The 22,502-nt window shown below is 47.2% G+C and overlaps 1 protein-coding gene across 1 annotated transcript in view; it reads left to right on the top strand.

The window, feature by feature from the left end:
- DYRK4 (dual specificity tyrosine phosphorylation regulated kinase 4) overlaps positions 1 to 22,502 on the top strand; it is a 50,116-nt gene that overhangs the window by 26,851 nt on the left and 763 nt on the right. Inside the window, exons 4-13 of the mRNA XM_047787786.1 lie at positions 481 to 625; positions 2,182 to 2,345; positions 3,860 to 3,996; positions 4,285 to 4,425; positions 6,244 to 6,382; positions 7,963 to 8,044; positions 12,615 to 12,787; positions 15,500 to 15,560; positions 18,860 to 18,989; positions 22,025 to 22,221. Coding sequence (XP_047643742.1) covers positions 481 to 625; positions 2,182 to 2,345; positions 3,860 to 3,996; positions 4,285 to 4,425; positions 6,244 to 6,382; positions 7,963 to 8,044; positions 12,615 to 12,787; positions 15,500 to 15,560; positions 18,860 to 18,989; positions 22,025 to 22,221 — 1,369 coding nt within the window. The remainder of the gene's footprint in view (positions 1 to 480; positions 626 to 2,181; positions 2,346 to 3,859; positions 3,997 to 4,284; positions 4,426 to 6,243; positions 6,383 to 7,962; positions 8,045 to 12,614; positions 12,788 to 15,499; positions 15,561 to 18,859; positions 18,990 to 22,024; positions 22,222 to 22,502) is intronic.

Below are 22,502 nucleotides of genomic sequence, written 5' to 3'. Positions count from 1 at the left end.
ACTCCCTGAGAAAAGGAAAGAAGAAGTGTCGGGTGTAGAGATGGTAGAAGCAGCCACATCCCCTCCTTTTCTTGTGTAAGGACCACACAAAATAATGCAAGAAGGTGCCAAGAGAAAGGGCTGTTAGACACATCTGAGTTCAAGTATGTGTGCCCTTGGGCAGGCCACTCCGTCTCCTTAGGAACTGGCCTTCTGCAGAGCAGCAGGAAAGACCTGTTCCCACCCTTCCTGAAAAGACATCACCGGGGCAGTCAAGTGCAGACTGTAATGCACATGGGTCTCCTAGAGCGCAACGTGAGTCAGGTGGATTCTTCCTTTGAGTGAAATGTTGGGAAAACCTGCTGTCTCACAGTTAACCATTTCACTCTGGAGAGAAAGAATTGTCTGACGAGACAGGGCTGTCCTGGGTCAGATAAATGGTCAGGGGCACCCAGAAGGGGCCCACACAGTCCTTGATTGCAAGTCTTTTTCCCTGAACAGGAGAATCAAACTCACAGACAGGTACCGTCCTCTGAGCTCAAGGCTTCAGAAACGCCCTTCCCTCCGAGCATTAAAACCCAAGATCCGAAGCCAGAGGAGAAGCCGCCAAAGAAGCACATGCACAAGGTGCCTCTGACGGCGGCAGGTGTGCCTTTGGGGCGGCAGTGGGGCGTGGCGGGGTGGCTCTGTGGTCCAGGCATCCGCCGAGAAGTCTAAGCTGCCAGGTGTTGGGGTAGTCAGTCAAAACAATGAACCAAGAGGCAAGTTCAGTCAAGTTCAAGGGCAGATGTACCAGCACTGGCAGAGGGAACTGCCTCATGGTCGGGGGAGCCTGAACTTGGCTCCTTGCTGATGTTTTATGGAGGAAGGGGAGGAGGAGAGCTGGGACTGGAGGGGTGCTGAGTCCTGAGTCAGAGTGGGGGAAGTCTTGAAGGCTCCCACCCCACCCCCTTGGTAAGGAGGTCTTGGCAGAAGCACCTGAGGGGGCCCTGAATGGAGGCTCCTGGGATATGAGAACAGCCAGTGCAGGGGAGCCTACGTCCTTGACCACAGCTCCTCAGAGAGCCCCCTGCACTGGCTGTGCACCAAGGGTGCAGTGCAGAGGCGGCTGCCCTGGAGGCTGCCAGGTAAAGCCTTGGTCCTCACCTGTGGGCGGGCCTGAAAGATCACACAGGTTTGGGCCAGGAGCCCATGCAAGGTGCAGGGATTCACACCCATCAGGGCTCATGGGAAGGGAACCCAAGTCCTCTGAGCATCCACCATGGGCCACACGAGCAGATGCTCAGAGCGCTTCTCCCACAACCTTGAACTTGGTTATCACTGCTCCTCTTAAACCACCTCCGGAACTGCCCTCAAGGAGGTCAAGTCAGTTCTGAGCTAGTTCTGCCTTTAGAGAGCCAGTATCTGGCTCTCTCAGGCTGTGGCCCTGTCTTCCGGGCAAAGTACCTGCCTCAGTCAGCTTCCACGTGGTGACTCCCCTTCACACATACAGGCATGCAGGTCCTGCCCTCCTTACAGCCTCTTTTTCTCCCAGCAGTTCCTTCTCCGACTCTGGCAGTTTATCAAATAACGTGATAACGCCCCTGCTACCCTCATCCCAGTTTGTCTCTTCTCAGCACTCACCATCTCCAAGATTGACCCCCCTGCCCCTGCACCCCAGACCAGACAGCCGCCTCCAATGCAATACGGGCTGGTGTAAAGCAGAGAAGAGCTAACACACATCCCTTCCCCATCTCAGACTCACTGGCTCAGTGCAGATTTGAGCAGAAATACCTCCCAGGTCTTAAAATGCATGTGTGCTACCTGCCTGGCCCCGGAAAGCATCCTAGTTTGCACACCCTCTCAGCATAGACCTTCGTACAGCCCAATACCATGCAAACTTGGGTGACGGCTGCCTTAACTACACACAGCTGTTGATGCTGCATTGACTCCTGGATCTTCCACCCCCTAGTTCTTTGGGGACTAAATTCTCACTTTCTTTCCTGTGTGTTTCCTCCTGGTTGGTTGAAATCTGTACCACACCTTGACATGCCTCCTCGTTCCCTTTGGCCCCTGTGAGATGCAGGATACTGGGTCCTTAGCGGGCCACCCTGTAGAGGAAGGTACTCCTCCCCCCAGCTCGTGAACAGGAAGGGATGCTGTTGTCTGGCGTATCCCCGGGTTGCTGCCTCTTACCTGACATCTGTGGTGTTTTTCACACAGAGGCCCTAAAGTTTTTTAAGAACCAGCTGTCTTCTTATGAGAAAAGTGAAATCCTGGGCTACACAGAGCTGTGGTTCCTGGGGCTGGAAGCTGAGAAGCTCCACATGGCTCCAGAGAAGTTCAGCAAGTCAAGTTTTGATGATGAGCACGGCTCCTACATGAAGGTGATGAGGGAGGAGGTCACAGCGACTGCTGGGCTTTGGGCCTGAGGGACAAGAGAGAGTCTGGAAAGGAAAAAAGTGTGGGTTATTTTGTAGCATCCGGAGCTGATGTGTCTGGAACTCTAGGCACCCCGAAGGCTTCTGCTAGATGCTAAACCAAAAAAAAACACCACGTATAAATATGGGGAGAAAAACATGCAGTTAAAAGATGAAGGGAGCTCCCTGGTGGCTCAGCAGGTTAAGGATCCAGCCTTGTCACTGCTGTGGCATAGGTTCGATCCCTGGCCTGGGAACTTCCGAATGCTGTGGGCATGGCCAAAAAAAAAAAATCACAAAGTACTCTGCTCAGAGGATACTGATTTTCCCTGAGAGTATTTGGGGCAGCAGGCTGGCATCCAGATGAATTCCCCCACAGGCTCTTCTCCCGCACAGCCCTGGACCCATTGGAAAGGCCAGACTGATATAAGATGAAATCCTCGCAATATACTCTTTTTTGGATTCCTCCAATAAAAGCTCCTGGATGACCTTTTTCTGTTTTATCATACATGTCATTTCCCCCACAGGGACTGGTTCATATTCATCATCTTGACGGCTCCTGTGTGAACAGATCCCCACCACACAGTCACAAACCCTGGACCCAGACACTCACACTTAACCTTCACCTTGGCCGCATTCATGAATCTAACACCAGGAATCAGATTCTCGGGGTGGGGAAACCTTAGAGATTATCTTGTCCAGAACCTTCGGTCACAGGCTCTGCCGCTCAGCGCGCTAAGTGGCTTGTCTGAAAACCCCCAGATAAAGTCCTTCTGATTGAACAGCTCCTGTTGCCTTGACTAGATACCTGTTCCTTAATTTCTAGTGCCTTCGGTGTGTGGAAATTTCCAGGCCAGGATCAAACCTGTGCCATAGCGGCGGCCTGAGCCGCCGCAATGACAATGCCGTATCCTTACCCTGCTGTGCCAGAGAGAACTCCGTATTTCTCTACTTAGTTGAAAAGGGTCCAAGTTCTGAACTGCTAACTCCAAGATGAAATTAAGTCTGAATAAGTCACAAGGGGAACCAGATCTGGCCAGGAAGTGGCCTAGTAGACACAGAACTGTCTTTGATTGATGGAGACACAGCAGGGATCAGAGAGAATTTCCCCCAAACAGATACAGCTGCCCAACTGCTTTCAAGAATCATGAAATGTCCCAACTGGACAGGACTTTCAGGGTCACTTTGTTCAAGGTTCCTGCACACACAGAAAACTAGAGATGGTGGCAGGACAGGGATCAGAACCCAAGTTTCCCCAGCACTTTCCAGGGTTCTTTGCACTGCCTGACACGACAGACTTTCCCTGGTGCCACCCTGATGGCCAAGGATCCAGGCAGCGGCCCCCACTGCAGTAGCAATGAGATGAGGGTGGTGGTGGCACAGTGCCCAGTGGAGTTCTCCACAGGTGCCAGCCATGAGCTGGGAATGGGTGGCCCCAGAGGCTATGGCTCTGCTCCTCACCCCTGGCCTGGCTTCTGCAGGTCCTGCATGACCACATTGCCTACCGCTACGAGGTTCTGGAGATGATCGGGAAAGGGTCCTTCGGACAGGTGGCCAAGTGCTTGGATCATAAAAACAATGAGTTGGTGGCCTTGAAAATCATCAGGAACAAGAAGAGGTGTGGCTTGGCAGCTGGCACCGGCTGTAGAGGAGGGACCACGTGGCCGGCCCCTTCATGATGCCAGGGCTTCCTGACTCTGCCTCTCTCTCTGACTTTCCTCTTCTTTCCATTGTCCCCTCTCTCTCTGTCTGAGTCCAGGATGGGGGCAGAGAGGAGGCAAGAGTATTGAGTGTCCAGCACCTTCTGCCTTGTTGGGGTCTTGGGAGGGGCTGAGAAAGTGGGCCACCTGCTGCAACCTGACATGACACCATGTCTTCTGTCCCCACCCCTCCCCAAACTTTTCAGATTTCACCACCAGGCGCTGGTGGAGCTGAAGATCCTGGAAGCTCTCAGAAGGAAGGACAAAGACAACACCTACAACGTGGTGCACATGAAGGACTTCTTCTACTTCCGCAATCACCTCTGCATCACCTTTGAACTCCTGGGGTCAGCCGCTTTTTCTTTGTAATTCATTTTCTTTTGAAAAGATGCTTAAGTGACAGAAGAGACACTTGGAAGTCAGACCACTAGATTTGTCTGGATGTGAACATTTCATGACCAGAGTGGACACGCTGGCCACTCAGTCATCTAGAAAACCCAAGAGCTGGACCCAAAGCTGCCCATCTCACCCCATCCCTTGGTCACACCGGTCCCCTGCCAGTGTATCAAGGTGTGCTGTCTAGGTGCTGGGCTCGATGACATAGCCAAATCAAGGCCTCTGCCCTCAAAAGCTAAACTGAGATATGTAGGAAAGGATGTACCTTGGCTGCCATGTCCCCACACACTGGCTTTATGACACTGCGGTGCAGAGGCTGGAACCCAAGGGAGCAGAGAGTTGGCTGCTCAGAAAGGGGAAAGGGGAGTTCTCATCGTGGCTCAGCGGAAATGAATCTGACGAGCAACCATGAGGATGCAGGTTCGATCCCTGGCCTCGCTCAGTGGGTTAAACTCAGTGTTGCCCTGAGCTGTGGTATAGGTTGCAGATGTGGCTCGGATCTGGCGTTGCTGTGGCTGTGGCATAGGCCGGTGGCTATAGCTTCGATTCAACTCTTAGCCTGGGAACCTCCATATGCCGCAGGTGTGGGCCTAAAAAGGCACACACACACAAAGTGGCAGAGGGGAAGGGCTTTGATTTTGAGCAGCCAAGGACAGGAGCAGATATTTTTGGTAAGAGAGCAGAACCTGACTTAAATAGACAGGCAACTTTGGGTGGGATATTAGAGCTGAAAGAGCGTGCTAATGGGAAGGGCGTGCTCATTTGATTCCTTTTCTCTCTGGGAAGACCATCTGATGCCATTTAAATAAGACCAGGAACCCAGAGTGCATTGAGCAAAGGGGAATCATCAGGGCCCAGCCCTAGAGGCCCAGTGTTGCTGGCATCAGTGTTCTGGTGGCTTGGTACCCCTCAGACACCATCACTGACGGGAAATTCCAGAACAGCTAAACTGAATCAAAGGGAAAGTCAACACTCTCCTCACCATCTCTGATGATGACAAAATGCGCTTCATGTTCCAATTTGCAGAGCTGAATTATCTTCCTGTGGCATCAGGGACCACCCAGGCTGCCTGTGTTGCCTACTAATTGCAATGCAAGTTAGGATTAGGATGCACTGTTTTTTGTTTTTGTTTTTGTTTGTTGGTTTTTTTTTTTTTTTTTGGTCTTTTCTAGGGCTGCACCCACAGCATATGGAGGTTCCCCAGCAGGGGTTGAATCAGAGCCAGCCACAGCAATGCTAGATCTGAGCCACATCTGTGACCTACACCACAGCTCTTGGCAATACCAAATCCTTAACCCACTGAGCGAGGCCAGGGTTGGAACCAGGTTCATGACTGCTGAGCCACAACAGCAACTCCAACACATACCCATTCTTTTTCAGATTCTCTTCCGTATAAATTATCACAGAATATTGAGTAGACCCTGTGCTCTTCAGCAGGTCCCTGTTAATCATCCATTCCGTATACAATATCGTGCCTATGCCAGTCCCAAAGGTCCACACTTTTAACACACACGTGTGTAACAAAGTGATTGAAGAACTTTGCCACCGCATAAGAAAGGTACATCTGAGAGGCCAGCACAGTAGCGCTGTGCCCTGACCCACCATCAATCAATGGGAAAGTTGAGTTTATAGGACGTGAAAGCCCCGCCTCCTGGTCTGAGCCTTGCCTCCTGCCCCAGGGAAACCAGGTGGAGCGGGATTGTTCACAGGTTCAAAGTCGGCTCCATACTGTTCACGCCGATACCCATCCCATCCTCTCTCTTTCCCAGCATCAACCTGTATGAGCTGATGAAGACCAACAGTTTCCAAGGCTTCAGTTTGTCCATAATTCGCCGCTTCACCCTCTCTGTTTTGAAGTGTTTGCAGATGCTTTATGTAGAGAAAATCATTCACTGTGACCTCAAGCCCGTGAGTACGACCTCTGTCCTGCCAGGGGAGCTGGGTCTCACCCTCAGAAATGGTTTGCCCCGCTCCGTTCGTTCCCCAGGGGTCACCAGCCAGCTCTTCCAGATGGAAGCCAAGCATCATGTTTGCAAGTTGCGTAAACCCAGTGGGACGCAGGGAGGACGAAGGCACGGGAGAGAGAGGTGGTGGCACGGAGACAGACGGGAACCAGAGGACTGAGGGCTTAGGGCGTGTGGAGACGTGTGGTTTTTGGGCATAGGGGGCTGACTCAGACCAAGGAACCTCACTAGATACTTGGTAGCCAACCTATGAGCTAAGGGATTTCCTTGAACAATAGATGAAATATTGGAATATGGGATAAATATGTGCTCACTAGGGAAGTGTACACACAACCGGGAGAGTTTCGTGAGCATGAATTCAAGAATCAGGGAGTCATTCTTAGGGACTTCATGGGTATGTCAATGACCTGGGATGGCCTGGCTTCCACCCCCACTGTAGAGCTATTTCTGCCAATAAGAGGGCATGGCCAGCCCCATTTAGGGAAGGAGCCTTTCCACTGGGCTAGAGATGCACTAGAAATTCCTACTTTTTAAAGACTTTTGCTGCTCATCATCTTCTGGCTAATACCAATATTCTTTAGAAAAGGTACCATGGACTGGTCTGTCCTTTGTTAGTTTGTGGCACTAGCAGCTTCAGACCGGGCTTGGAATGCCATATGGAGAATGTTAAGGGACTCTGGAAGCAGTCAAATCACTGGATATTCCTGGCCGTCCATCTGCTGCTGAGATCCTTGGAACTATGCTTAGGACTTACTCTTCCAGCCCCAGGTGGTCCCCTCCCACGCTCTGAGAGGAGAGCCCTAGAGAGTTCTGCCTTGTCAGCCAGGACCCTTCCCGAACCCCTGGCTTCACATTTCCCCCAAGGCAGTATTAGAATCACAGTGCCAATCAAATCATTGGTTTTTCTTTTTGGGGGGAGGGGGTGTCTTTTACTATCATAGCAGAATATTAGTGAGGCACTTACTAGAAACATCAAAGTCAGCCAGTGATATTTCTAAAGCCTCATACAACCAGGGTGTAGAACCAGGTGCCAGGGAGATAAAAAATAACCTCAGGGAGTTCCCGCGGTGGCAATGGGATTGGTGGCATTTCTGCAGTGCCAGGACACAGGTTCCATCCCCAGCCCCGGCACAGTGGGTTAGATCTGGCTTTGCCGTAGCCGCGGCTCAGATCTGATCCCTGGCCTGAGAACTCCCTATGCCTTGGGGCGGCCAAGAATGCTGAAGAAAGAAAGAAAGAAAGAAACTCAGTCTTCAGGAGGTGCAGTCTACATGGGAATGGAAGCAACATACATGCAAAGACATACTGCCAAGCAGCACATGCTGAGTCCAGACAAGAGGCACGGCCCACAGTGGCATGGGAAGGCAGAGGATGGAGAACGGGGGGCTTTGGAGATGTGGGAGGGTCCACCTGGAGGTGGTTGCATTTAGACCAGGACCGGGTCCTGGGGGATGGGCGGCGATTAGGTATATAGGGTGTCTGGGGCAACAGGATTAAAATTTGATGTGTCTCTCTTCTCTCTAGGAGAATATAGTGTTATACCAAAAGGGCCAAGTCACTGTTAAAGTCATTGACTTCGGATCAAGCTGTTATGAACACCAGAAAGGTAGGGCCATTCTAGTCCCTTGGATTGAATTTCTCTATTGCGATTTCTTTCCTTTACTGAAATGAATGGTTCACACCCAAGGTCACCTGGGGTCTAGTCCGGGCTCAGCCATAGCAATTGCTGATATGATTTGGAACAAGCTGTTTCATGTCTCTGAAACAGAGGTTGGCTCAAATACCATAAGGCTCCTTTGCTGCTCTCATACCCTAGGGATTTGGAGTTATCCAAGAATATTGGGCCCCGAAACTAACAGGGAGTTCCCGTTGGGGCTCAGCAGAAATGAATCTGACTAGTATGCATAAGGATGCAGGTTTGATCTCTGCCCTCAGTCAATGGGTTAAGGATCCCGTATTGCTGTGAGCTGTGGTATAGGTTGCAGATGTGGCTCGGATACTGTGTTGCTGTGGCTGTGGTGTAGGCTGGCAGCTGCAGCTCTGATTCAGCCCCCAGCCTGGGACCTTCCATATGCTGCAGGTGCGGCCCTAAAAAGACAAAAAAATGAAACAAAACAAAACCCTAACTAGATGTGCATCTAAGTCACCTGAGGCCCCTGAAAAATCATGGCTTCCGCAGCCTGACCCCAGAGATACCAGATCAGAATTTCTGGCGGAGGACCCAGGAGTCTACACTTTAGAAAACACAGGCATTCTAAAGTTGGGCATTCACAGCCCTAGGTTCTCCAGACTTTGTATTTTTCTCAAGCTAGAATCCAGAAAGCAGTCCTGGTATTTGTACAGCCGTCACTGAACTTGATTTAAGAGCCTTTTCTTTTGGCTTTTACGAAGTTTAATGTTGAGAACACAAACATTTGTTGAGTATCTGCTATGTGTTGGTCACTGTCTTGGGTACTAGACAAAAAAATGAGCATTTCCTGTCCTCAGATTGCTTACAGCCTGATGGAGGAGACAGGAAGGTACAAAGATAACGTGACAGATGCAAGGACAAGAGAGATTTACAGGCTGTGCTATGGGCGCAGGAAAGAGGGGCTTTGGGACCAGCTTTCACGTGGCAGTGTGTCAAAGGAAGCTCCCTGGGACTGAAGAGAATACCAGACTACTAGGTGGATAGTCCCATATATTTTCCAGAACCACTCTGGAAGACTTATCTTTTGTGTATGAATGCCATAAGAAATTCCAGCTAGAAAACAGTATTTCTCCCACAAAGAACTCATATGCTTTCTCTCCTCAGAGACAAAAGCTCTACAACCTATTAACATTTATCTTGGCTGCCAGGGGCTCAGAACTGAATTTTTAATGATGTCATCCTTGCATGTCCCCCTTTTATATTTTCTGACTTCCTTTGATCTTTATATTAACCGTTGAGACTGTGGAGGGTATGAATACTCAACTTGAACTGCCTGAGTTCAATTCCCAGCTCTGCCACATATAGCTGAGTGACCTTGGGGATTTGTTTCATCTCTGTAGGCTTCAGTTTCCCTATTTTATTTTATTTTTAATTTTTACTTATTTTGCTTTTTAGGGCCGCTCCCGCAGCATATGGAGGTTCCCAGGCTAGGGGTCTAATCGGAGCTGTAGCCGCTAGCCTCTGCCACAGCAACAGCAGCACAGGATCTGAGCCTCGTCTGTGACCTACACCACACAGCTCAGGGCAACACCAGATCCTTAGCCCACTGAGCGAGGCCAGGGGTGGAACCCACAACCTCATGGTTCCTAGTCGGATTCGTTTCCTCTGAGCCACGATGGGAACTCCTTCAGTTTCCTCATTTTAAAATAGGGACAGTAGTGGAGTTTCCATGTGGCTCAGTGCATTAAGGATCCAGTGTTGTCACAGCAGGGTCTCTGCTTACTGCTGTGGTGTGGGTTTGATCCCTGGCCCAGGAACTTCCAAATGCTGTAAGTGTGGCCAAAACCAAAAAAATAAAATAAAATAAAATAGGGATGATGATAATTCCTGACTCACAGGGTTGTTGTAAGGATTGAGAGAGTTAATCAGGGAGTTCCCGTTGTAGCTCAGTGGGTTATGAACCTGACTAGTATCCATGAGGATGCAAGTTTGACCCCTGGCCTTTCTCAGTGGGTTAAGGATCCAGCGTTGCTGTGAGCTGTGGTGTAGGCCAGGAGCTGCAGCTCCAGTTTAACTCCGAGCCTGCAACCTTCCATATGCCCCAAAAAGCAAACAAAACAAAACAAAAAAAAGAAAGGGTTAATCAGTATCAAGCACTTGGACTGGTGCCTGGCATATGGTACATGTCATGTACGTATCCATTAAATCCACTTTTAGTTTTTTTCTCATATTCGTTTTTTTGACCTATGATATAATTTAGTTTCAAGTGTACAACATAATGATTTGATATCCGCATGCATTTATGGAATGATCACCATGATAGGTTTAATTACCATCCGTCCCCATACAAAGTTATTGCTTTATATTGTATGTTACATCTCCGTGGCTTATTTACTTTAGAACTCTTCAAACCCAAGGTCATAGCCCTCGGTCCCCTTCACCCACGTCACTCATCCCCACCTCCACCCCTTCCCTCTGGTGAGCACCAGTTGGTTCTCTGTCTCCGTGAATCTGTTTCTGTTTTGTTTTCTTTGTTCATTTTTTTTTTAAATTCCATATATAAGTGAAATCATACTGTACTTATCTTTTTCTGTTAAATCCATTTTTAAAAACTAGGAGTTCCCACTGCGGTACAGTGGATGAAGAACCCACCTACAGTGGCTGGGGTCCCCGTGGAGGCAAAGGTTTGATCCTCAGCCCAGCGCAGTGGGTTAAAGGATCCAGCATTGCGACAGCTGTGGTGTAGGTGGCAGCTGCAAATTGGATTCAGTCCCTGGCCCAGAAACTTCCATATGCCATAGGTGCAGCCATAAAAAATTTTTTTAATTAAAGAAATTAAAAAAAAACACTATCCTATATGTTTGTACTTCAATTGCAAGATGCCTTAAACCCATTTTTGGAAGCAGAAAGGGTATAAAAGTCATTTTTATTAAATCTTTGTTTTAGATCACAAAATTATTACATCCTTGGAGTTCCTGTTGTGGCTCAGCAGAAATAAATCTGACTGGCATCCATGAGGATGCAGGTTCAATCCCTGGCCTTGCTCAGCGGGTTAAGGATCCAGTGTTGCTGTGAGCTGCGGTGTAGGTTGCAGATGCGGCTTGGATCCCAAGTTGCTGTGGCTGTGGTGTAGGCCAGTGGCCACAACTCCAATTCGACCCCTAGCCTGGGAACCTCCATATATTGTGGATGTGGCCCTAAAAAGACAAAAAAAAAAAAAAATTTGCTACAACCTTACTGTAACCCATTCAAACACCAGAGAAGTGACTACAGAATCCCTGCTCTGCCCCCATCTAGGTAACCAATTAGCAGTGTAGAGAACTAACTATAATGGCCCATTTCTCCAACTTTCATCTCATCTGTAAAATCTAGGCTGCCTACAATACTGTCTTCTGTACCTCCACGTCTGCTGAGGTTTTGCTGAGCTTTTCTTTCTATCCTTTACATTATGCAGCACATGCACATGATACATGAATATACATTTTACCTTATTTTATTTTATTTTTTTAGGGCCATGCCCTTGGCAGGCAGAAGTTCCCAAGCCAGGGATTGAACCTGAGTCCTAACAGTGACAACGCCGAATCCTTCACCGCCATGCTACCAGGGGACTCCTACTTTTTAAAATTATGCATTTTGCATGCTTCTTTTTCAATTTTGATACACTGCTTCCCTTGCCAAATCACAATACTTTCAGATGTCTACTCTCAAATTTAATTGTACAATCTGAAAACTTGGCTTTATTATTAGTCTTATGCTTCCTTCTGATAAATCGTGTTGGACAAATTTACTTTCCTAGAACAATGCTTACTTTAGAGTTCCTTTTTTTTTTTTTTTTTTTGGCCATGCCCAAGGCATGTGGAAGTTCTCAGGTCAGGGACAGAACCCACACAACAGTGGCGGCCTGAGCCACTGCAGTGATAACACTGGATCCTTAACCCATCACACCATAAGGCGACTCCACTTCCGAGTTCTTTATCAATAACATGAGGATAAAAGGGGGAGGGGGAGGGAGTGAGATGGGCTGGGAGTTTGGGGTTAGTAGATGAAACTGTTGCATTTGGAGGGCATAAGCAATGAGATCCTGCTGTAGAGCACAGGGAACTCTATCTAGTCACTTGTGATGGAACATGATGAAGAATAATATATCTGTTACCTATCTGTATATATATAGATAATATATCTATAACTATATCTAGCCACTTGTGATGGAACATGATGGAGGATAATGTGAGAAAAATAACATGACTGGGTCACTTTGCTGAACAGCGTAAATTGACAGAACATTGTAAATCAATTCGAATAGAAAAAATAAAAATCTTAAAAAAAAAATAACATGAGGATAACGATCCCTCCATAATAATCAGGTTGCCCTGAGGCTATGAAGAGGTTGGATACAGACGGTGACTCCTAAGCGCTGGTCCCAAAGCCCAGCGAGTGAAGTCCGGGGGCATCTTAGTTGCTGTCCACCCTCCCGAGAAGCCTCAGGGGAGCAGCGTGCTCTAGAGAGGAGGCTTCTACCCAAGGCTTCTCCTCCTTTCCCCCGCAGTTTACACCTACATCCAAAGCCGGTTCTACCGATCCCCGGAGGTGATCCTGGGCCACCCCTACAACATGGCCATTGACATGTGGAGCCTGGGCTGCATCATGGCCGAGCTGTACACGGGCTACCCCCTGTTCGCGGGGGAGAACGAGGTGGAGCAGCTGGCCTGCATCATGGAGGTGAGGGGGGCAGACTGCGCGCCAGACGCCGAGCTCAGCATCCGCAACCTCCGCCGTCAGCTCCCGGGCCGCGTGGACTCGCTGCAGGACAGTGGCCTGTGTCCTTTTTTTGGGGGGGGGGTTGGAGATTTTGAAATGATGTACACTTTTGAGTTGACATCTCACATTTTTATCATAAATGTAAGTAGTTGCAAAGGATATGATTTCCAGCATATTGACATTTTTATGAACAAAAAATGAACAGTGACATTTTCAGTAGTGAATAGTGACATTTTCAATAGTGAATAGTGACATTTTTCAAACACAACTCTGTACCCATCTTTTGGATACATTCAAAAGAATCTCAAAACCAGAGTGACACAACACCCATCGAGATCTATATGCTGTTCCGTCATTAGTTACCCTCTTAACTTTCCGGAAAGACTACCTCCCAGTGAAAACATTTTACCAAGACTCTCGTATGATTATTATGCCTACTATTCTTTTTTTTTTGTCTTTTGTCTTTTCAGGGCCACACCCAAGGCACATGGTGGTTCCCAGGCTAGGGGTTGAATCGGAGCTACAGCTGCTGGCCTGCACCACAGCCACAGCAACTCCAGATCTGAGCCGTGTCTGCGACCTACACCACAGCTCACAGCAATGCCAGATCCTTAACCCACTGATCAAGGCCAGGGATTGAACCCGCAACCTCATGGTTCCTAGTCAGATTCGTTTCCACTTCACCACCACGGAAACTCCAACTATTCTTTTACTTAAAGCCATCTTGCTTTGAAGCTAAAGTAGACAAAAGAGAAGACAATCCTAAAAATTGGAAATTTCATATGTTAGCATTTTCCCAGTGAAGAAGGATATTTTGACTGTGATGCTGAACGTCTTTTCATGTGTTTCTGGCCATCAGTATGTTGTCTGTTTAGATCTTCTGCCCATTTTTTGATGGGGTTGTTTGTTTTTTTGGTATGGAGCTGCAGAAGGTGTTTATAAATTTTGGAGATTAATCACTTGTCAGTCATTTCACTCACAAATATTCTCCCATTCTGTGTGTTGTCTTTGTTTTGTTTAGGGTTTCCTTTGCTGTGAAGAAACTTTTAAATTTAATTAAGTCCCATTTGTTTATTTTTGTTTTTATCATCATTACTCCAGGAAGTGGATCTGAGAAGATATTGCTGTGGTTTATGTCGGAGAGTGTTTGGCCTATGTTTTCCTCTAAGAATTTTATAGTGTCTTGTCTTATATCTAGGTCTTTAATCCATTTTATTTTTGTGTATGGTGTTAGGAAGCATTCTAATTTCATTCTTTTTACATGTGGCTGTCCAGTTTGCCCAGCACCGCTTGTTGAAGGGACCGTCTTTTCTCCATTGTATATTCTTGTCTGATTTGTCATAGATTAGTTGACTGTAGATGCGTGGGTTTAATTCTGGGCTTTCTGTCCTGTTCCACTGATCTATATTTCTGTTAAAGATATTTTGACTGTGAATAAGGATATAGCTAATCTCTCCCTCCTTCCTTCCCTCTCTCTCTCTCTCTCTACCTATCCATCATCCCAAATTTCTATTTTCTAGATTGCCTTAAAGTCAAAGATGATTGGAGAGAATTATTAAATATAGAGATTCATATCGTGGTTGAAACTGATAATAAAGTATTAAAATAACTTAGGTAATAGTAGCTATAAAGGATAGCTGTGGTGGGATAAACACTGACCCGGGGGTCCGTCAGCCTGGAGGCTCATCCTGATTCTTCTCTTTGGCCAGTCACTCCCCTGCCCTGAATCTCTGTAAAATGAGGGGCCCAGAGTCCATGGCTTCTAAGGCTGATGGTGGACCATTTAATGAAGCATCCCCGGACCACTGCTGCTTCCATTGCCGAGGAGAATGGGGCTGTGGGATTTGGGGGACGGTTCCTGCTGCCCCAGAGCTGACTCAGCTTCCTCCTGACCTCAGTCAACGAGGCAGAGGAGCAGGAGGGCAGGGTCACATAGGGACGTGGCTGGGAGCCCAGCTGCAAGGACGGCCCTGGGCTGAGGCGGACACCTGTCCTTCCCCTCTCTCTGTGCAGCTTATAGGTTACAATGGGGAAAGTGCCACAGTTTTCTTCTAGAAGGTATATTGTCATTTTGTGGTTTGATGCCCATCTGGTGATTTCCATCTCCCCCTGCTCTCCTTCCTTCCCATCCCCCCCCCAGCTGGGATATGTCACCCCTTAATTATGGGTGGTCAGCAGGTACATGGGTTTATTCATCCTGCCAGTGAGATTTGCCTGCCATCAAGAGTGGCTGCCTAGTTGGTGCAGATGCCTGTTTAGAACAGTGTGGGAGGAGTTCCTGTTGTGCCTCAGGGAGTTAAGAATCTGACTAGTATCCATGAGGATGTGAGTTTGTTCCCTGGCCTCGCTCAGTGGGTTAAGGATCTGGCGTTGCCATGAACTTTGGTGTAGGTCACAGACACGGCTCAGATCCTGAGTTGCTGTGGCTGTGGTATAGACCGGCAGCTAAGAAAAAAAGAAAAAAAAGAGCAGTGTGGGCGATATGGATGCTCAGGATACTGAAAAGTCCGTGGAATAGGGGTCAAGGCCCAGGGCCTGCTCTGCCACTGGCTTGAGAGCACCACTTAACATCCCGGGTCTTTATCTCTGGAGGCAGCGTTTGGCCAAAGTGCCACCCCACCCTAGCAGTCTTGGCTCCAGGAGAGTGAACCCACTGCTTTGTCCTTGTTGCAGGTGCTAGGCCTGCCACCAACCCGCTTCATCCAGACGGCCTCCAGGAGACAGACGTTCTTTGGTGAGTCCTAGGTCTGACCGACCGTCTTGTTCCCACTGTGGCTGATTAGATTTCATAGCCCTTTAAGACACCTTTCTAGGCTAAACCCCATTTGATGCTCTTCCACTTGGCCCCACCCCAAAAGACAGGTTGTGCTTAGGAGTTGCTTTCAGAAAAGTGACAGGATGCTGAGAAGTGGTACCCAGTGCATGCCGGAGGTGGGTTGGGGGAGTCATGCTGGGACGAGGTCTTGGCAGTGAAAATGTGCAGGATCCTGAGAATGATCAGGTGCCTGCTCAGAAGATCTGTCAGCAGCTCTTAAAACCCCAAAAGATTACAATTCCACCCTCTTCTATAAACTCTGTCTCCCCAAGCAGCTTGTCTGTCTGTTCACACTATGCACTGTGCAGGGAAATCAAAGATCAGAAGTTACTTTGCAAGAATAGTGGGAAATTCATTCTATTGCTACATTCTCTCATTAGTGGAGCCTTATTTTTTCCCTCCCAAAATTCTCATAATGCCCCAGTCCCTTTACTACTCCAGGTTCATTGCTACTTGGGTTTAGAATAGATAAGCAAGGGCCCTCAGGACAGCATTGCTGTGGGTGGGCTGTGGCTTGCTGATTATGTTTAGGACATCTGCCTCCTTGCCAGAACGAAGCCCTCTCCACGGTCCCCATGCAAGCTCACCCCCACCATCACAATTCCCAGGCTCTGGATTTTATGATCCCCTGCCTTTCCAGCCGAGTGGTGCAGTCCAGGATGCACAGGTGGATCAACAAGGTCCCACAGAGGCAGGCTTCCGGGCCACTATACAGCCAAAGATGGAGTTAGTCCCAGATCTAAGATCCCTCTAAAGAACCATAGGAAGATAAGGTAGCCCATGTAGAAAAATCCACTCTGGCCCTCCGGAAGTGACCTTTTAACCTCAAATATTCTTTTCCCATTCAGCCTAGATTTCAAAGGATTTGGGGAAAGGCAAGTAGGAACATTGGGGTTCCCTCCTGCTAGATAAAGACATTGTGGGATGAGTCACATCTTGAAAAGAGATGTGTACTTGAGGGATCAAAAGGAAGGGCATACAGGGCACTTTGGTAAGTGGCTACCAAAGACATCCATATGTCCATTTCATAGAGGGCCTGTCTTTTACCACCAGCGCTGGGCTGCAGAATAGTGATGAGGTTTCGGTAAGAAAGGACTTTACTGGAAACAGCAGACTGTTCAGTGTTTCCCAAACTTCATCTGATTATAAGAATCACTTGAGGAGTTCCCATCATGGCTCAGTGGTTAATGAATCTGACTAGGAACCATGAGGTTGCGGGTTCAATCCCTGGTCTCCCTCAGCGGGTTAAGGATCTGGCGTTACCATGAGCTGTGGTGTAGGTTGCAGACGCGGCTTGGATCCCACGTTGCTGTGGCCATGGTGTAGGCTGGCAGCTATAGCTCCCATTAGACCCCTAGCCTGGGAACCTCCTATGGAGTGGCCCTAGAAAAGGCAAAAAAAAAAAAAAAGAATCGCTTGGGGAGTTCCCACTGTGGCTAAGCAGGTTAAGGACCTGATGTTGTCTCTGTGAGCATGCAGGTTTGATCCCTGGCCTCTCTCAGTGGGTTAAGGATCCCGCGTTGCTACGAGTTGTGGCATAGGTCGAAAATGCTGCTTAGATCTATTGCTGCACCTCTGATTGGACCCCAGCCCGGAATTTCCATATGCTGCAAATGTGGCTGTAAGAAAAAAAAAAAAGAAGAATTTGGGTTCTTGGCAAAAATGCTAATTCCCATAATTCTTTTGTATAATCTATGATAGAGTAGGTTTGGGGTGGAACCCAGGAGTCTGTTTTTTACAACAGCGCCTTGTAATTCTTATGAGGAGGCGAGTTTGGGAAACATGATGTCCGCTTCGGTTCTTGGCTGTTCCTTCTCCAGGTCTGGACTGCCAACAGACCCTCCGCCCCAGCCATTCCTAGTTAATACCCTTCATTAGCAGCAAAGGGATGTTGCTTCGGGGGCTGTGAGATATGTAAGTGCCCTGGGCGCTAGAAGGAAAAATGAGGTATTGGGGTAGATCAGAGAGCTGGGGAAAGGATGACTGTAGGAGCTATGTTATTTGTAAGCCATGAGCCTGATTCTTCTTGGGTCATTTGTGAAAGACAATACAGGATAAACTGGGCTCACTGGTACCACAGTCAGAAAGCAAGTGGGCATTTGTATGCGTTCATAGGACTTATTCCCTATGCGGTAACCCTCAGCCCATTTTTATCTTATAAACAGACAGATACCTGTGTATGGATATATACACATACACACATTCTTGGGCTCTTCCAGGAATTCAGTAAGAAGTGTTCTGTTGGATGCCCCGCAAATTGCATTGATTGCAACTATAATTAGAAACATTCATTATGTACCTTCTAGAATATCCATTATATGAAATTTGGTTTTTGTGAGATTTCTATTGTGTGAATGTATAAATTGTTTGTGTATATATACCTATCGACCCACTTCCATGCAGATTTACAAGGTGTGAGCATAAGTAGTCAACTTTCTGAACACGTTCACCAGGACCTAGAGGCCCAAATGAGTGGCCTTGCCTTCACAGCATTGCACTAAGCATTCTTGGGCCACCTTTGGAGCTGTCTGGAGGGCTTCTTTTCAGCAATGACTGATCATTTATTTGGTGAGGGCTTTCATCAGTGGAAATGGCTGAAGAAAGTCAGTCCAAGCTGTGTCTTAAGCAACCAACCAAGTTTGATCTTTCCAATCATGGCCAAAATGTTTATGTGACTTAAAGTTGCATGAGATTAATTTTCTTGTGTTGCATGTACCTGAGCTCTGAAACCAAGTCTTTCTCCCAAAATGACTTTCTTGTTATTCCCTATGGGTGTCCCAAATGCTCAGGTTTTGGGGTTAATGAGGAAGGAGCAAAGGGCATAGATAACCCAAGAATGGACAGTATGTTTTTATCACTTCAGATTTATTTTTATCATCATCATCATGATAATTATCATTATTATTTTCAATTAGTTACTATTAAACCATTGAAAACTGTTTATTGACTCAGGCAGGAGGCAGTGAGAAGGAGGATCAAAACATACCAAATAGGAGGGAAAGTTGTTTGTAAAAGTAAATTATGTTCATTGGATAATTTGCACATGGTTATTTCAAACTGATGGAGGTTGTGAGTGTGTTTGGGGGAGGAGAGAGGGGACAGCGCGCGTGAATGCTACAGAGTCCCCTCTGAGAAGCACTGTGGTTGAATGAACAGCTGTGATGTGACCGATGCCTCTTGACACCTGGAACTAAACCCAGAATGTTGTATCTCTAAAGATTCCAAAGGTTTTCCTAAAAATATAACCAACAACAGGGGGAAAAAAAGATACCCGGATTCCAAGGATCTCACAATGGTGCTGAAAACCTACGACACCAGCTTCCTGGACTTTCTCAGAAGGTGTTTGGTGTGAGTTTGCCAGGGTGTCTTTGCCTCTGGGTTTCCTCTTAAATACTTTACTTTCCCACATGTTTGCTGGTGAAAGGCTGGGACCCGGGCTGGGGAGCAGTTATAAAACATAATAAACATGGACCATAGAGCTTTAGATTCTACAAGATGCTTTCCCACCTGTTGCCTAAATTCTTTTGTGTTAAGGAATTAGGGGAAGGATTATCTATCTTGTAGAATCTAATTTATCTTTAGATTCTACAAGATGCTTTCCCACCTGTTGCCTAAATTCTTTTGCGTTAAAGAGTTGGGGGAAGGGTTATCTAATTTGGGGCGGGGGGGAGGCTGCACCTGGGGCATGTAGAAGTTCCCTCGCCAGGGATCGAACTCACGTCACAGCGGTGACAAACACCGGGCCCTTAACTGCTAGAGAATTCTGGGGAAGGGTGATCTAGAACCATTTATTATGTACAGCTTCTTAGAATCTGTACGCATATTTTGAATCTTAGAAATTAGATTCTGTATTTCAGTCAAGTCATAGTTTAAAAAAATAACAGCCCATAAAGCACCTCGAACAGCACCTGGTATTAGAAAGAAAGATATTTAGAAAATACTAGCTGTTATCCCTATTTTAAAGAGGTTATGCAAGTCTGTCTCCACTGAGTGGCATATAGATTAGTCACGTGACATTGGGCAAGTCAGTGTCTTTCTCTGGCCTCGGTTTTTTCTGTAGAGCAGGTTTTTTCCCAAGTTTCCTTCTAGCCATATCAGTTCCATTGTTTGTTAGTTTTTTGGCTTTTTCTTTTTTTGTCTTTTGTCTTCTTAGGGCCGAACCGGCAGTACATGGTGGTTCCCAGGCTAGGGGTCTAATTGGAGCTGTAGCCACCGGCCTACACCACAGCCATAGCAATGCCAGATCCAAGCCGTGTCTGCAACCTATACCACAGCTCATGGCAATGCGGAATCCTTAACCCACTGAGTGAGGCCAGGGATCAACCTGCAACCTCATGGTTCCTAGTTGGATTTGTTTCTGCTTCGCCACGATGGGAACTCCTGTTTGTTAGTGTTTTTGGAAGACCATATTTTTATGTTCTCTCATTTCTTCCAGTGAGATGGAGTGTTTTACAAAATTCTACTCTTCTGGCTTTTGTGCATCTGGAACTTAGGTACTAGCTCAGAATAGAAACCATCAGGGAACTTTTCCCCGTCGGGGTGGGGAGATCATGCTACCCATCTGAAAAATGGAGCTGGAGAAGGATCCTGTACCCCCTGGTGACCCGCCACCCACCCCAGCCTCTTGCCTAGGCCACAGAATGAATGGACATTAACTAGGGAGAGGAATATTACTGAGACGGTGGTGAGTTATACAGAAACAGCTTAGACCATCCTTTCTGGTGCAAAGGGCTGGTTGGTCACACCTTGCAAAAGGCAGTCAAGCTAATGGGGCATGTTGCTTTCTCAGTCTGTATTTGGCTAATTAGCAAATCTTTGGAGTAAGAGACTGAAAGTTTGGGGTCAGATTTAATGGGGGTAAATGTAAATTTCTGTGTCTAGCTATTTTAGGCTAACTCTCAGAGCTCAGGAGAGGAAGGTGTAGCTTAACAGCAGTTCATTTGACAAAGAACTAGGAACTGGAGTTGTTTAGACCTCAACGAATCTAGAATATTAGACTCTGCCATCTCGCTGCAGTTAGGATCTATTCCCAGGACACCAGTCGCTAACAGCTGAGATTTCCTACCTAGGAAGGGATTGATCATACCATGTGATTAATGATTAGTAGTCATGTAAAAATGTCTGCAAATAGTTAAGGAGTTGTGACATAAAAGATGGATTAGTTGTCTTGTTCTGCATGATGCCAGTGGATAGAATTTGGACTGGGTCAAACTTATGAGGGTAAAAGTTCCTGAGAACTGAATTCGGCTTAATAAAAATGAAGAACTTTTAAAGAATTGGAGTTTTTCAAAACGGGAATAGCTGGTTCTGAGTTAGTGCCTTGTCATTAAAATTACTCAAGAATGGCAAGGCGATTCCGTGATGGGTGTTCAGTCAGAAGTGTTTTGTTAGTGCACTAGAAGTTCGGCTGGATTATAACATGGTCCCTGTATGATCTTAATATTCTAGCATTCTATAATAATGTTCTTTGGGATATAGTTGGAGATCCAAATTCATAGTTTGGGAATTGATATTAAGCACCTGTTTGATAGTCTTAGTTTACTAAACCCTAAATCCCACTGGTTTAGATTTTCTATAATATTTCTTGTAAGGGAATCTCTAGAAACTCTGGAAGTCTTGGGCTCCAAGATTTTCCTTACATTTTCCAAAAAGATCATTTTCAGTTGCCTCCAGGTACTTCTATTTATTTCTTTATTTAGTCTTCTTAGGGTTGCACCCAAGGCATATGAAAGTTCCCAGGCTAGAGGTTGAATCAGAGCTGTAGCTGCCAGCCTAAGCCACAGCCACAGCAACGTGGGATCTGAGCCGTGTCTGCAACCTACACCATAGCTCACGGCAACCCTGGATCCTTAACCCACTGGGTGAGGCCAGGGATCGAACCTGTGTCCTCATGGTTACTAGTCAGATTCGTTTCATCTGAGCCATCATGGGAACTCTCCAGGTACTTTTAAATCGTATGTCATCATCTCTGTTTTATATCTTTGAGTTACAGCTCAAATGGGTTCTTGGAAAATGAACCACTTTTTCTTTTTGTCTTTTAGGACCGCACCTTCGGCACATGGAGGTTCCCAGGCTAGGGGTTAAATCAGAACTGCAGCTGCTGGCCTACACCACAGCCACAGCAATGCAGGATCCGAGCAGCATCTGTGACTTGCACCACAGCTCATGGCAATGCTGGATCTTTAACCCACTGAGCGAGGCCAGGTATCGAACCCTCGTCCTCATGACACTAGTCAGGTTCGTCAACTGTTGAGCTACGACGGGAACTCCTGAACCACTTTTCTGATATCTTACTTAGGTTCTTTATTGGGGCCTTTGAAAATACTTCATTATTTAAAAGGGAAATAAAACCCTAACCAGTGCTGGGCTTTGTTGGTGTGTAGCTGGGAGCCTTCTCTTCGCATGACCCCTGACCAGGCCCTCAAGCATGCTTGGATTCACGAGCCGCCAAACCTCAAAGCACGGCCCAGACTCCAGACCTTGAGGAAAACCAGTCTCTGTTTCCCCTCGGAGTCCAAGAAGGACAAAGTTCAAGGGCAACATCGCTTGGGCAAAAAAGGTACAGCCCCTCAAAGAGCCAGTCCCAGCTCCATAATCCCGGGATCAGGCATCCCTGGAGGACTGCGCGGCAGTTTCTCCGAGCCCAGCCGTGGTTAGTTATTCTGCTCCACCACGACTGGCCAGCCATTGCGTAATGGGGGGGGGTTTCCTCTTTCAGGAAACTTGGGTTGAGCTGGGTTCTCCTCTCCTTTGCCCCCTCATCATTAGGACTTTCCGTTCCCCTCCTGTTTTCAATTCCCTTCTCCTTTCCTTTCAATATGTCCTCCTCTGTGTGCCCTATAATTACCTTTTGAATTTTTA

This window comes from Phacochoerus africanus, chromosome 7, assembly GCF_016906955.1.
Source record: "Phacochoerus africanus isolate WHEZ1 chromosome 7, ROS_Pafr_v1, whole genome shotgun sequence".
Classification (NCBI taxonomy): Eukaryota; Metazoa; Chordata; class Mammalia; order Artiodactyla; family Suidae; genus Phacochoerus; species Phacochoerus africanus.
Note: the sequence above shows the minus strand (reverse complement) of the source record. Positions and strands in the feature narration are given on the sequence as shown.